At 43.0% G+C, this 12,670-nt stretch overlaps 1 protein-coding gene across 1 annotated transcript in view; it reads left to right on the top strand.

Moving 5' to 3' along the window:
- Positions 1–4,996: 4,996 nt before the first annotated feature.
- The window catches only part of UBP1 (upstream binding protein 1), a 61,857-nt gene continuing 54,183 nt past the window's right edge, over positions 4,997–12,670 (top strand). Inside the window, exon 1 of the mRNA XM_007948649.1 lies at positions 4,997–5,109. Within this exon, the coding sequence (XP_007946840.1) occupies positions 4,997–5,109 (113 nt within the window). The remainder of the gene's footprint in view (positions 5,110–12,670) is intronic.

Raw genomic sequence — 12,670 nt, 5'->3', positions numbered from 1 at the left:
TGTTGGTCTTGCAAAATTCTATCATGATGTCTGGCGTCATTTCTATCACCAAGGACACATTTTCCAACTGCTTGTGATTCTTTGCTTCAAACTTTCTCATTCCAATTACCAGTGATAATCAATACAGCTTGATTGCATGTTTGGTCAACTTCAGATTGCAGAAGTTGGTAAAAATCTTCAATATCCTCACTTTGGCTTCAGTAGTTGGTGCATACATTTGTATAATTGTAGTATTAACTGGTGTTCCTTGTAGAGGTATGGATATTATCCTATCACTGATAGCACTGTAGTTCAGGATAGCTCTTGAAACATTTTTTGTGAGGATGAATGCCATGTCATTCCTTTTGAATTTGTCATTCCTGGCATAGCAGATCATATAGTTGTCTGATTCAAAATGTCCAAAACCAATCCATTTCAGCTTACTAATGCCTAGGATATCAATCTTTATGTGTTCCATTGAATTTTTGACAATTTCCAATTTTCTCAGATTCATAATTTGTACGTTATACGTTCTGATTATTAATGGCTGTTTGGAACTGTTTCTTCCAATTTTGAGTCGTGCCCAATCAGCAAATGGAAGTCCCAAAAGCTTTACTCCATCCACATCATTAAGGTTGACTGTACTTTGAGGAGGCAGCTCTTCCTCAGTCATATTTTGAGTGCCTTCTGATCTGAGGGGCTCATCTTCCAGCACTATATCAGACAATGTTTCAGGGCTATCCATAAAGTTTCCCAGTAATATATCAGACAGTGTTTCACTGCTATTCATAAGGTTTTCACTGGCCAATACTTTGAGAAATGGATGGCCCCTTCTTTCTTCCAAGTTTGTCTTAGTCTGGATCTCTGCTAAAACCTTTCCACCATGGGAGACCCTGCTGGTATTTGAAATACCAGTGGCACAGCCTCCAGTCTCACAGCAACATGGAAGCCACCACCGTATGATAAACTGATAGATGAGTAGTAGGAACAGATAAATGGATAAACAAAATATGATATATATGTAAAATGGAGTATTATCCAGCTATCAAAGGTAATGAAGTTCTAACACATATTATAACACAAATTAACTATGGAAACAGGATAAGTGAAAGACACCACTTTTTCACACTAAAGGCCATATATTGTATTGTGGTAGTTAAGGATGTGTCAACTTGGCTGGGCTATGGGTTTGACTGGCTTGGCAGCTGGATGTCGTTAATCCCCATGATAAGATTCTAATCACTTCCATGGTGGAATCTGCTGTGAGCAGCTAAGTAGTTGAAGAGGAGTTATCATCAGGGTGTAGGGAAGTTTCAGGAAATGTCTCTAGCTTTTTGGCACCTTTTGGATCCAGCATTTGGCTGAGTCTTTATTATTTCCTGGATTTGAACCTGTCACTTACTGTGTTGCCTGCTAATCTTGGGATTATGTCACTTTACCTGCTGATCTTGGGTTCATCAGCCTCAGCAGCCAGCAGCTTCAGTGGGCATAGAACAAGAGGCAGGGTTGAAGTCCAAGGTTGAGGGTCCTGCACATAGCCCCTAGAGCCAGCACTCTGAACTAAGACTTCCAGGCTCCTAAACTGTAAGAGAATAAATTTCTGTTTGTTAAAACCATCCACTTGTGGTATTTCTATTATAACAGCACTAGAGAATTAAGACATGAATGGTTCTATTTATTATTAAATGTCGAGAATAAGCAAATCCATAGAGATAGAAAATAAATCAGTGATTGCAAGGAGATGGGGGTAAGGAGGAAAGGAGGGAATTGGGAAGGACTGCTGATAGGTACAAGTTTCTCTTTGGGATGATGGAATGTTCTATAATTAATAGTGATAGCTGGACAGCATTGTGAATATATTAAAAACAACTCACCCTACATTTTAAAATGGTTACAATGGTGAATTTTATCCCAATTGAACAAACAAACAAAAATCCACAAAAACTGGCTACACTCTTTAGCTGTTATAGAGCTTGCAAGTAAAAGTATGTTACATGGTTTTACCTCTCTTTGGCCTTTTCTTCCCCTATGCTGCCCTTATCTAGAATATTGTAAATTGTTATATATATAATTTGTTACTCATACATCCTTGTTTATAAAACAGGGATCTTTACTGGTTTACTTACCCTTCTTTTCGTGCCCTCCTCAATTGTGCCCTCCTCAATTTATGTATCTTATTGTTGAAGTACTTGCTCTGTGTTTTCAAAGATCATTGTTGGTAAATCTTTTGATGCTTTGTATGCCTGAAGATACCTTTGTTTAACTCTTACATAAATGAGAGTTAAGCTGGATATAAAATTCTGGGTTGTAAGTTCTAAAGATCTTCAATACTTTGAATTATTCCCTTATCTCCAAACATTCATTTTGGATTATAGTTCCTTTGTTGATGATCTGCTTTCTGTATGTACATTTTTAGGATAATTTCAGTTTTTAATGTCATATGTAGGTTTTTTCCCCCCTTTCCTGTATCTTGTTTGGGATTCTAAGATTCTTTTCCTTTTGTGGTCGTCTTTCTTTGCTTTGCTTTTATTCCTGAGAAATTCTAAGTCAGAGGGAAAAATATGTACAATTGACATCCTTTGCCCAAAGCCATCCCAGTCTGCAGAACCTGGACCTCTTCTGTTCTGGGCTGCTGTTCCCAAGACTCAACCACCTCTGATGGCCCCAGGAGTTTTAGTTTTTTCATTAGTTTCTCATATCCATCAACCTTTCTTGGGTTATTGTTTCTTGAGGGTTGGACTCAAGGAAATAGCTCGTGTTACTGTGCTGCTTCTCAGGTATAGTTAACTAATATTTTCTTAGATTTCTGGGACTTTGCTTCTAAGTGTACTGTCTTAGGTCATAGGCTGATTAAGGACTTGATGGTGGTTTGGACGATTATACTATTCCCAGGAATCAGAGAATTACCTTAGTCCTTTGACACACATGGAGTGACCATGAGTCTGAATTGACTCAGCTGCAACCGGTTTGGACTTTTATCTGGTTACAGACCAGTTTATGGGAGTGAGGTCTGAGGTCACTGGATAGGAGAGTGTCCATAGGAATGGAGACGTATCTAGGCCTTCAGTAGGAAAGCCCAATTGTGTGTCCATCGACTATCTGTTACTGCAGATTTATTTATAATAGTTGAATAGCGCTTTCTGAGCTGATGGCCTGTGTTTTGGCCTGGAACCACAGAGATCTGAGTTGTCAAAAGGGCCTGGCATAGCCACTGTGTGACCTTGAACAGGTATTTTCAGGGAATTCTGGCATCTGTAAAAAGTTCTCTTTTGTATTTACTTTGGTAGCTATTAACAGTGAGATGTTTGCAAAAATGTTTTCTAAAGAGAAAAATATGCTGTGATTTGGTAACGTTTAAATCACAGAGGAGTATGAGTTTTTTTCCCCCGGCAAAGAATCAGTTTTCCCAAGCAGATCTGAGTTAGAGAGTTTCAGCACTAACTAGTGAGTGAGGTAGTGGGCAGGGGTACTAGTGCTCAGCATCTGGATATTATTCTGAGGCAAAGGCCTTGACTTTCTCTCCACCAGGAATTCCCCCCTGGGAGCTACGAGAGCCAAATCTGAGGAACACTAATCCGTATGCGAGCCTGCAAATGCCGCCTAAGCCTCTTCCTTTCTCTTACGCCTCCCTCGGGGAAAGGGATTTGTTTTCATTCCCCTGGGAGGGCTGGGTCGCTGAGGGATATCATTCTGTCTGTGGTATTTTCTAACGGCCTGGAACTCAAAAATCAGAAAATTTCAGTCCTTTATTGCAACCGATACCCTAGTTTAACTCAGGTTCGCCATACTGCTCTTTGCAGTCGGCACTTGGGCTAAGACTTTCCGGAGCGCTTTCTGGAGCGCAGATTGACTTATACTCCTGCCAATCAAGATTTTCGGCCCAATGGGCTTTCCAGTTCTGAAATAGGGTAAGAGCTAATTGGCTAAGATTCACAACTAGTTTCCCTCTCCGGGGTAAAGGTAAAATGCAGAGACTACCGGGAAAGTTCACAGCGGAGAGAAGCACGTACGGAAGTGGCGTTTGGGAGTGCTTCCCTAAGGTATTGTCCAATGAACTTTCTCTTTAGGCAGCAAATTCGGTCCTCGAATCCGTCCAAGGAGAACATTTTGATTGGTTGTGTACGTTCGAGGCAAAGAGACTCACGGGAGCCTCGTCCTAGCTCGCCTAGTCGTTATTAACCAGTTTGGTTGTCAATCATCTCTTCTCTGTCTCTTTGGAGGGGGTGGGCACAACCTTCCCATTCTGGAACTGCCTCTTCCTGGGCTGGTGGGAGCCGAACCCTCGTGGCAGCAGGAGCAAGGAAGGAAAGGCGTGGGCGGGGCTGTGCTGGTCTGCCCGTACCGTTTCCCCGCAGCGGGAGCGCGGAGTGTTCCCAAACGCGGGGTTTTAGAGGCGGGCCAAAGCGGGGGCTAATGAAGGGCGGGGCTGGGGCGGGGTCGAAGTAGGCGGAAGCGGCGAGTAAGCTAGAACAGGAGTGGAAGCCACCATCGGGTCGGCGGAGCTGCGGCGGCGGGGTTGGCCGGGGCGGCGGGCCGCAGAGCCTGGGCGGGCGGGCTGAGGGCTGGGATCGAGGTCGGGGCGCGGGTTGCGGGTGGGCCGAGGGTTCGGCCCCGTGCGGTCATCGTTGCGGGCTGAGCTTCCGCCCCGCGCAATAAGGGAAGGATGCGGCCGAGGGCCCCGGGGCGGGACGGGCGGCGACGGCTGCAGTTCTAGCAGCTCCGGGTGCGTTGGGTGGGCGGCGGCGGCATGAGGCGCGCGGCCGGTCCCCGCGGGAGGGAGGTGCTGCCGGCGGCCCGGCCGCTCCCGCTGCAGCTGCTCGCCGGGCTCGCCCGGCGTTGTCCGTGGGGCTCTGGTCGCTCCCGCCTTGGCCGCCACCCGTGCCGCCGCTGGTGACCATTCGCCGTGCCGCCGGAGGCTTCACCCGCGCCCTCCCCCAGGACGCGCCCGCGGAACTCCGGCCCCTTCGTCCCGGACGCGGAGGCCGCGTTGCGCGCCGGGCGGCTGTGAGGCCGGAAGATGGCCTGGGTGCTCAAGATGGACGAGGTGATTGAGTCTGGGCTGGTGCACGACTTCGACGCCAGTCTCTCGGGCATCGGGCAGGAGCTAGGCGCCGGCGCCTACAGCATGAGGTACTGGATGCCCCTGGTCCAGGTGGGCGGGCCAGTCACCCATTTCGGGAAGTCTGTCTCCTTGGGGAGGGCCTGCACAGCTCCGGGCCTCTACCCCGCGCGGTTGCGAGCAAGCAGTGCCCGGGCTTTCTCGGGCGCGGGGCCGGGCCCCTTCCGCGTGGCCGTCGGGAGTCATGGAGCCCGGCTGGCCTCTGCGCATTTCGGTGGCGGGTGTGGAAGGGCAGCTCCGAAAGCTGCAGCCTGGGAATCGCTCCTGAGGGCTTTTTTTTTTGCGCTAAGACACACCCCTCTGTGAGAATGGTTTGGGGAATTGGGCGAAGGGGCTTTCTTCCCGTACACATGATTTACAAGCCCCTTGGAGATGGAGTACAGTGTATGAAATGGCTGGATTTACATTGGGAAAATATTCTCAAACGTTTTGGTATCGTACTTTGTTGCTGTGTTTTTCTTGGTTGGCTGTTTTAACTAATATAATTTGATATAATGATAGTATGTTCTCTCAAGAATTTTCTTTCTGATGAAGGCTTTAAGATGTAGTGATTGCACAACAAGTAGTTGTTTAGTTTGTTCTGTCAGTACTAGCAGCCAATCATGTTCTTTACGTTTGAGAAGTGGAAACAGACCTGAGCTAAACTCTGGCCTTTATCCTAAAGAGTACTGTTTTTAACTGTTGTCAGTTTGGAAGCTCATTATTTAATTTTTTTCTGGCAGCTTAATTGAAATACTTACATACCGTAGAGTTTACCGTTCACCATTTACAGTTCACTTATTTGACAGTTCTGTATACATGTAAATTAAGTGAAGCTTTCCAAATACGTTCTTTAGAGTACTTCCTGGTATCTTCGAAGGGCTGTGTAGTTTCCCAGTAACTTTCATGTACACATCTGTCTGCATCTCTGGGGAAGACCAGGGAACCTAAATGTCCCAAAGAAAAAAGAGTTCAGGTTCAGAGCATGCCTGGAACGTTAGGGGCTGCTCTCTTAAGTTGATTAGGCTTTTTCACATCCTAACAGAAACTCTGTGCCATAAAGAACGGTCAGAAGGGTGGGGTCTTTTCTCAGTGTGGAAGCTAGTTATGGAAAGCATCTTCAACTGAGATTTCAGCAACCAGTGCCTGGCCTCCAGTTTGTCTCTCCTGGTCTCTGTGAACTTGGCACCTCCTGTCTCTACAGCTGTGCAGTTTGAAGGCTCTTGATGAGGTGATTTGTTTTCTAGAACAGCTGTCTCAGCTGTTGAGGAAACTAGGTTACCAAAAGGCATAGGGTCATCCCACAGGATATTACCAGACACAGTGCTTCCCTAATGAAAACACACTATTGAAATGCCATGTTACTACTTGGTGCTGCTTGAAACCTGGAGCTTACAGTCAAGGGCAGGTGAAGCAAGTTCTTTATGTGTGCATCTTCAGTTGCTTCTCAATTATGGTAAAAATTAAAGTTTGCTGCTAAACATTTGGCTTATTTCTATGCACCCAAGCTAACCAGATGGCTGGCGGTTCAAACCCACCAGCCACTCCTCCTCGGAAGGAAGATTGGGCAGTCCTACTTCTGTAGTGATACTGCCTCGGAAACCCAAGGAGGGGTCGCTATGAGTCGGGGCCCGACTCGACGGCACATAACAACAACAACAAGCAAAAGCTTACCCTTTTTTCTCCTCCCTTCCACCCATGGTAACTGCTGATACTCTAGTTTCTGTATATTTGCTTATTTTATGTGAGATCATACAGCATTTGCCCTTTTGCAACTGACTTACTCTACTTAGCATGATTTTTCAAAGTTGATACATGTGGTGTGGACTTCATTTTCCTTTATGGCTGAGTAATACTCCACTGTATGAGTATATGGATCAAATTGTGTTTATCCATTCATCTGTCTGTGGCCATTTTGTTTTTTTCCATCATTTTGGCTGTTGTGCACAATGCTGCTTTGAACATTGGTGTACAGGTTTCTTTTTGTGTTTCTCCCTTTGTTGCCTTTGGGCAGTGTTGGATTACTCAATAAGCAAGGTAGCACCTGTGTACTTGTACTTATTTACTATCTGTAGTGAACAACTTCTCATTTTTTCACTGTATCAGAGATTCTGCTTCTAGATTTTGCTGGCATCTGCCTCTCCAAACCCCACAGTACTTTCCTACAGAGTCAAAGCTTTTTTTACATATTTATGCTCCCTGACAGGGCCAGAGTACTCAGTAAGCAAAGTAAGCATGGGTTGACTTGTGTTTCCTCATCTGTAGTGAGCAATTTCACATAGGTCTCACCATGTCTTTGAAGTTAGTGATGCAGTGGTTAAGCTCTGTGCTGCTAACCTAGAGGTCAGCAGTTCAAACCCACCAGCTGTTCCTTGGAACCTATCAGCTAATCATTGGTAGAGGGATGTGATTATTGGCTTCCATAAAGATTACAGCTTGGGAAACCCTTTGGATCAGTTCTACTTTGTCCTATAGGGTTGCTATGAATTGCAGTCGACTAGACATGTACAACAACAACGGCTAAGGATGTTGAGTATCTCTTCATGTATGCTTGTTGGACAGTTGAATATCCTCTTTGGTGAAATGTCTGTTGAAGTCTCTTTCCCGTTTTTTAATTGGGTTGTTTGCCTTTTTGTTAAGCTGTAGAGGTTTTCTATCTGTAGGTTGTCTTTTCACTTTGTTGATGACGTACAAAAGTATTTACTTTTTATGAGGTCTCATTTATCTATTTTGTGTTTTCCTGCTCAAGCTTTTGTCATCATAGTTGATGATCTTTCATTGAACTCTGGGTACCACAACCTCACCCCTACATTTTCTTCTAAGAATTTTATGGTTTTATTTTTCACATTTAGGTCTTTGATCCATTTTGAATTGTTTTTTGTTTATGGTGTGAGGCATAGAATCCTGACTTACTGTCTTGCATGTGGGAATCCAATTTTCCCAGTACCATTTATTGAAGAGACTTCCTTCCACATTGAGTGGTCTTCGCATTCTTGTCAACAATCAATTGACCATAGATATGTAAATTTATTTCTGGATTTTGATTCTATTCCATTGGTCTATATGTCTATTCCCACATAAGTACCCGGCTGTTTTAATTATTGTGGCTTAATAGTTTCTTTTGAAATCAAGAAATATGTGTCTTCCTACTTTATTTTTCTTTAAGGTTGCTTTAGCTTTTCAGAGTCCGCTGTGGTGTTTTTTTTTTTTTTTTTTAATAGATTTGAGGATTCACTTTTTTATTTCTGTAAGGAAGGCTCATGGACTTTGATGGGAATTGCTTTGAATTTACGGATTGCTTTGGGTGATATTGCTGTCTTAACAAATATTAAGCCTTCCAGTCCACAGACAGAAATTGTCTTTCCATTTATTTAGGTTTTTTTTAACTTCTTTTAGTAGTGTTTTATAGTTATATGTGTACAGGTTGTTTACTTTCCTGGTTAAATTTATTCCTAGGTACTTTATTCTTTCAGATGCTACCGAGCATATGTTTTACATTCAATGTTTTTGGTTATGTCATTTAACCTAAATTTTCAAGTAACTTTGAAAGCATGTACCATTTTTAAGGAGGTTAATAAAATTTTCATACTCAACTGGGTCCTCAAAAACTAAGAGGAGACCATGACCTTGCCTCATGCAAATTCAAGGCCTTTTATTTGAAATTCAAGGCGCTCTGGTGGTGCAGTGGTTAAGGCATTTTGACTGCTGACCAAAAAGCTTGGTACTTTGTGAAGACAGTCTGCTTCCATAAAATTTTACAACCTTGGAAACTCTGTGGGGCAGTTCTGTTCTATCCTGTAGGATCACCATGAGTTGGAATCAACTTGATGACAGTAGGTGGCTCGACCCTGCTGTAGCTACTGTTCTCTCTTCTTTTATTATTTGTAATTCAGATTTAGAAAATTTTAAAATTAGGATGTTGACTTGATCAGAGGAAAGTGTGAAGAAGGCTTTAGGCTGTGGCAGGCTTCCTTTTGATTACATGTTCCATGTCTGGCTCTGGAGCCCTGAGAGTGTCTGATCTCAGGAGTGCCCACCATGGTCACACTTTCCTGCTTCAAGTTTGCTGTTCTCTGGATGGGCATTCGGTTTTCTTCTGGCATTATATGGGAAGTAAGGTTGTTGATGCTTGTTGCAGTGCAGTGAATTGGTCATTATGGCCCTTCTAGCCATAGTCCCCTGTTTTGCGATGTATTGTAAATCCTACTTTCTTTCCTCTTTAGAGTAGGGTGAATCTTGAGTCTCACCTTGCTGGAGCTTGTGACTCAAGTCACATCCTTAGTTTCCTTGAGGGTATGTACATGAACCGTCTGGGAAAGTTCGCTCTCTCACTTTAGTCCTACGTTTGGTTCATCCTCTCACCCCTGGACTTGAGACAGCAGCAGTCATCTGACCCTCCAATATTGGTTCACCAGCCCCTGCAACCATGCAAATGAGGAGAATTCTCCAGACCTGTCCACAGAGTTGGGACTTGCCAGCTTCCCACTGTCCACCACCACATGAGTCATTTCCTTGGCAGTTTGTGAGTTCTATGAGATGTTACAGTGAAATACAGAACCCTAAGACAGGAAGGAGAGTACTGATGGGGGAGGAGGAGGAGTTGATGTTAGAAATGATGGAATGGTACAGTAGTTTAGAAAAGTTGGACATTTGGGACATCTTTAACCTCTGCCTCCAAAGGACCAGCTAGCCTTGTGCTAATCCTGCTAAAATAAATTATTTCAGCACTTGTCTTTCTCTTTCCTTTTTCTGTCTTAAGTTGAAGAAGTAATCTGAGGTTGTAAACTTGAGGAAATTATTGGAAAAATGATTTCTTGATAAAAATTTAATTTGTAGGTAGCTTTTGATTTTTCAAAGTGAAGTATCTTACTGTTTTTGTCCTTTGAATGGCTTTAAACAAGAAGTATTCGGTTAAGGCTGTTTGTAGGGAGTGGATTGATCAACTTTTGGGATCTTGAAAAGACATGGAAAAAAAGCTTGAAAGAAAGAAATTGATTCTCTGTTAAACAGCATATTGGGGATTATGTTGAGGCTAATTTCTGATAATACCTTTGCTTTCCTTTTTGTATTTTCTTCTGTGTGTGCTGTTGTACCACACTGGTGTGTGAGGTGTAAGCTGTACAGATTGTTTTTGAAATGAAGCAAATCATAAATATTTTTGTAAAGCTTAGCTACGGTATCAGAATCCTAGAGATGGATGAAGAGACCTTAGAAATCTTCTAGACCAATTGTTTTCTTAGAAATAAGTAAACTGAGGCTGAATGTTGCTAAAGTGATTGGCCTGTGTGGCCAAGAGAGTGATACTACTATTCCAAAGGAAGTTGGATTCTTACTGAATGAAGCCTGAAACCCATTGTAACTTGAAATCTGAGTCATTTATGTTTTGTGAAGTGTAAGGCAGATAACCCAATGTCCTTTTTTTTTTTTTCCCCTCCCCTCCCACCCCTGGTAACCAACAAAGAAAATTTCCTTTCATATGTAAACCTTTCCTTGACCTTTTACAATAATGGACTAATCGATATTTGTCCTTCTGTAATTGACTCATTTCACTCAGCATAATGTCCTCCAAGTTCATCCACATTATGCGGTGTTTTGCAGATTCTACGTTATTCTTTAGGGTTGGTTGCATCGTATTCCATTGTGTGTATGTACCATAGTTTGGTTATCCATTCTTCAGTTGATGGACACCTAAGTTGTTTCCATCTTTTGGCTATTGTAAATAGTGCTGCGATGAACATGGGTGTGCATATATCTGTTCTTGTCATGGCTCTCACTTCTTTAGGATATATACCTAGTAATGGAATGGCTGGGTCAAATGGTATTTCTAAATCCAACTTTTGAAAGAATCACCATACTGCTTTCCACAGTGGTTGTACCATTTTACAGTCCCACCAGCAGTGTATGAGAGTCTCAATCTCTCTGCACCCTTGCCAGCATTTGTTATTTTCTGTCTTTCTGAACTTTGCTACTAGTGCTGGGGCAAGATGGTATCTCGTTGTTTTGATTTGCATGTCTCTAATGACTAGTGATCATGAACATGTCTTCATGTGTTTGTTGGCCACCTGAGTATCCTCTTCAATGAAGTGTCTGTTCTTGTCTTCTGCCCATTTTTTAATTGGATTATTTGTCTTTCGTTGTTGAGGTATTGGAGTTTTCTATAAATTCTAGAGATAAGTCCCTTGTCAGATACGTCGTTGCCAAATATTTTTTCCCAATCTATAGGTTCTCTTTTGACCCTTTTGGACAGTCTTTGGAAGCACATAAAAATTTAATTTTGAGAAGGTCTGCTTCATCTAGTTTCTCTTCTGCTGTTTGTGAATTGTGGGTTAGGCTTGATAGTCTATTTATGCCATATATTGTTGTTATGTACCACGGAGTCGGACCCGACTCTTAGTGACCCCTCCTTGGATTTCCCAGACCTAGAGGATGGCCTTGGGCCTAAGGCATTCGCCTGCCAAAAGCAAGGCTGGCGGTTCAAACCCATGGGCCACTCCCTACAAGGTAGACCAGGCCGTCTATTTCTGGACTCAGCCCTCCTAAGGAGGGCTCACTAGGAGTCCGATCCGGTCTGATGCACTCCATGCCAGTCAGTTGGGAAGTTTTTTTTGGGAGCTCTGGTAGCGTAGTGCCTAAGGCGCTTGACTGCTAACCTGAAGGCTGGCAGTTCAAACACACCAGCCACTCCTTGGAAGGAAGGTTGGGCAATCTACTTGTATAGTGATACTGCCTTGGAAACCCAAAGAGGGGTTGCTATGAGTTGGGTCTGACTCGATGGCATATAACAACAACATCACTACGGAAGTAGATTGCCCAACCTTCCTTCTGAGGAGTGGCTGGTGGGTTTGAACTGCCAGCCTTTGGGTTACCAATCAAGCGTTTTAGGCACTACGCTACCAGAGCTCCCTGCCATATATTAGGGCCCCTAAATTTGCCCCTAGTTTTTCCTTGAGACATTTTATAGTTTTAGGTTTCACATTTAAGTCTTTGACCCATTTGGCTTTAGTTTTTGTGTATGCTGTGAGGTACAGATCTTGTTTCAATTTTCTGCAAATGGATATTGAGTTTTGCCAGCATCATTTATTAAACAAACATTCTACTCCTCATTTAATGGATTTTGGCCCTTTGTCAAAGATCACCTGACCATAGGTCATTGGATCCATTTCTGCGTTCTCAGTTCTATTCCATTGGTCTTTGTGTCTGTCATTATACCAATAGCAGGCAGTTTTGACTGTGGCTGTATACTAGGTTTTGAGATCCAGCAGTGTGGCACCTCCTAATTTGTTCTTCAGTAGTGCTTTGCTTATGGAAGGTCTTTTAGTTTCCATATAAAGGTAGTGATCTCTTGCTTTCTTCATGGATAATGTTCTTGATACCTTCCCATAATTCATCTGGTGTTCAGTGCATCAAATATGTTCTTTAGATGATCTCTAAATTCAGGAGGGATATATTCAAGATCATACTTTGGCTCTCTTAGACTTGTTTTTTATTTATTTATTTATTTATTTATTAGGATTTGGGTGAAGATTTACAGAGTAAATTCACTTTTCATACAGCAGTTCACATATACTTTGTCTCATGTCATTGACCAAAATT

This window comes from Orycteropus afer, unplaced genomic scaffold (assembly GCF_000298275.1).
Source record: "Orycteropus afer afer isolate SDZICR_OR568_19922 unplaced genomic scaffold, OryAfe1.0 scaffold00218, whole genome shotgun sequence".
Lineage (NCBI taxonomy): Eukaryota > Metazoa > Chordata > Mammalia > Tubulidentata > Orycteropodidae > Orycteropus > Orycteropus afer.
This window is presented reverse-complemented; position numbering and strand designations above follow the sequence as displayed.